Consider the following 3036-nt stretch of genomic DNA (forward strand, 5'->3'; position numbering starts at 1 on the left):
TCAAAGTCAAAGTCAGCTTTATTGTCAATTTCTCCACATGCCAAAGACACACAAAGAAACCAAAATTTCGTTCCCCCCTATCCCACGGTGACAAGACATGGCTCACAACAGACAAACAAGTAAACAAGTATAACAAAAGCGTGCTGAATAAATAACACAACAATAAATAAATAAATAAGAGGAGCAGAAAAAAAAGGAGCAAGTGCGCGTACAGCAGACATTCCCGAAAATAGCGCAACAGTGCCGCACGCTACGCAGAAGGGGGTAGCGAGTTCAGGGCCCTAACAGCCTGGAGAAAGAAGCTGTTGGCGAGTCTGGTGGGCGGGAGCGCAGGCTCCTGTACCTCTTCCCAGAGGGCAGAAGGTCAAACAAAGAGTGAGCCGGGTGACTCACATCTCTGGCAATCGAGGTTGCCTTGCGAGCGAGATGGGAGGTGTAAATGTCCTTCAGGGAGGGGAGCGAAGCACCAATAATCTTACCAGCCGTATTCACTATGCGCTGCAGGGCCTTCAAGTTCTGTTCAGTGCAGTTACCACCCCAGACAGCGATGCAACTGGTGAGGACGCTCTCAATGGTGCCATGGTAGAATGTAGACAGGACTACCTGAGGAGCACATGCACGCCTGAGCTTCCGCAGGAAGTACAGGCGGCGCTGAGCTTTCTTTGCCAGTGACGAGGTGTTTGCGGACCAGGAGAGGTCCTCACTGATGTGCACCCCCAGGAACTTGGTGCAGCTCACCCTCTCCACCACAGCACCGTCGATGATCAGCGGCAGGTGTGTTGTGTGACCCTTCCGGAAGTCAACAATGATCTCCTTGGTCTTATTGACGTTCAGCAGGAGGTTGTTGTCCCTGCACCACGTGGTCAGAAGGTCAACTTCCGACCTGTACCGAGTCTCGTCGCCCTTCGTGATGAGACCCACCAGAGTCGTGTCGTCAGCAAACTTCACTATGCGGTTGTCGCTGTAGGTCGCAGTGCAGTCATGCGTCAGCAGGGTGAAGAGCAATGGACTGAGCACGCAGCCCTGGGGGGCCCCCGTGCTCAGCGTGATGCTGGCGGAGATTTTGTCGCCAACACGCACCACCTGAGGCCTCTGACAGAGGAAGTCCAGTATCCAGTTGCAGAGGGAGGTACTGAGGCCCAGCTCGTCGAGTTTGCAGATGAGTCGCTGCGGCACAATGGTGTTGAAGGCAGAGCTGAAGTCCACAAACAGCAACCTCACATATGAGTCCTTTCTCTCCAGGTGGGTGAGGGCCGAGTGGAGGGCAGAGCAGATGGCATCCTCAGAGGACCGCTTGGCACGGTACGCAAACTGGTCAATGGTGGGGGGTAGAACGGACTTGATGTGCTCCATGACCAGCCGCTCAAAGCACTTCATGATGATGGGCGTCAGTGCCACAGGGCGGTAGTCATTGAAGCAGGACGGTGCAGGTTTCTTCGGCACAGGAACGATGGTGGCAGCCTTGAAACACGAGGGGACGATGGCCTGCTGCAGGGAAACGTTAAAGATGTCCGTGAAGACACCTGACAGCTCCCCAGCGCAGTCCTTCAGCGCTCGACCCGGGATGTTGTCAGGGCCCGCCGCCTTACGGGTGTCAATAGCGGCAAGCGCTCTCCTCACACCGTCGGCAGGGGCTGCTCGTGTGGGGGGGGAGTGGTCTTCAGCGGGCAAGTGCTGTTCTGGGCGTCGAAGCGAGCAAAGAAGCGGTTCAGATCGTTCAGCAGACGGACGTCGCCCTCACAGCTCCTCGGCGCGGGCTTGTAGTCCGTGATGGTCTGAATGCCCCGCCAAAGGCTACGTGCGTCCTTGCTGTCCTTGAAGTGGGTGGAGACCTTGCACGAGAACGCCTTCTTCGCTTCTTTGATGCCTCGGGACAGGTCGGCCCTCGCTGTCCTCAAGCCAGCCTCATCCCCCGCTCTGAAAGCCTTGTCCCTGTCCCTCAACAGTCTGAGGACAGCCCCCGTCAGCCACGGCTTCCAGTTCGCGCGAGTGACGACGGATTTCGAGCAAGTCACATCATCGATGCACTTCGTGATGTAAGAGGTAACAGAGTCAGTATACTCCTCTATGTCCGTCCAATCGTTGTAGGTGGCTGCCTGCTTAAACAAGTCCCAGTCAGTGGTGTCGAAGCAGTCACGAAGTGCATCGGAGGCACCCTCAGGCCACACTCGAACCTGCCTCCGAACCGGCCTGGATGCCTTTACCAATTGTCTGTATGCGGGCAAAAGCAAAACGGTGAGCTGGTCAGAAAGCCCCAGATGGGGGAGGGGGGTGGCTTTGAAAGCTCCCTTTTGCGCCGAGTAGACTAGGTCCAGGAAACTGTCTCCACGTGTCGGAAAAGGAACATGCTGGTGAAGCCTCGGGAAAACAGACTTCAGGTTGGCATGATTGAAGTCTCCAGCGAAGATGGTGAAACCGTCAGGGTGCGCTGTTTGCTGTTCACTGACAGCCTGGTACAGTTCACCAAGCGCCGCGATCCTGTCTCCTTCGATGTTGGAAGGCGGGATGTATACCGCGACTAGCAGAATCGCGGTAAATTCCCTCGGCAGATAAAAAGGACGGCACTTAATGATCACAAACTCCACAAGCGGCGAGCAGTGCTTACATACCACCACAGAGTCCCGGCACCATTCTTCTCGGATGTAGACGCATATTCCACCTCCTCGCGACTTTCCCCCTCGTACAATGGCACGGTCCGCCCGATAGCACGTTAGCCGCTCCAGATGCACTGCAGAGTCCGGAATGTTGTCACTCAACCAGGTCTCGGTGAACACGAGCACACAGCTGTTCCGCACCGTCCTGTTCGTAGACCTCAGCAGGCGAACGTAATCCATTTTGTTGTCCAGCGATCGAACATTCGCCAGAAGAATGGAGGGCACCGCCGGTCGCGCTGGGTTGGCCGCCAGCCTGGCCCGGACGCCTCCGCGCTTGCCCCTCTTCTGCCTCCTCGCACACCGTTTCCGACGGCTCCCAACCGGCTGAGTCAGTCGGCATCCGGGCTGCGCGGTCGGGTTTTCTCGGGTCCTTTCGGTTCAT

The 3036-nt window shown here is 56.5% G+C and overlaps 1 protein-coding gene across 1 annotated transcript; it reads right to left on the bottom strand.

Annotated features, from left to right (window-relative positions):
- LOC125986908 (uncharacterized) lies at positions 1-3036 on the bottom strand. The gene is made up of 2 exons (XM_049750853.1): positions 2796-3036; positions 1-2728 (listed from the first exon to the last, which is right to left on the bottom strand). The coding sequence occupies exons 1-2, from the start codon at positions 3034-3036 to the stop codon at positions 1617-1619; spliced, it is 1353 nt and encodes a 450-aa protein (XP_049606810.1). The 3' UTR covers positions 1-1616.

Source organism: Syngnathus scovelli, chromosome 19 (genome assembly GCF_024217435.2).
Source record: "Syngnathus scovelli strain Florida chromosome 19, RoL_Ssco_1.2, whole genome shotgun sequence".
Taxonomy (NCBI): domain Eukaryota; kingdom Metazoa; phylum Chordata; class Actinopteri; order Syngnathiformes; family Syngnathidae; genus Syngnathus; species Syngnathus scovelli.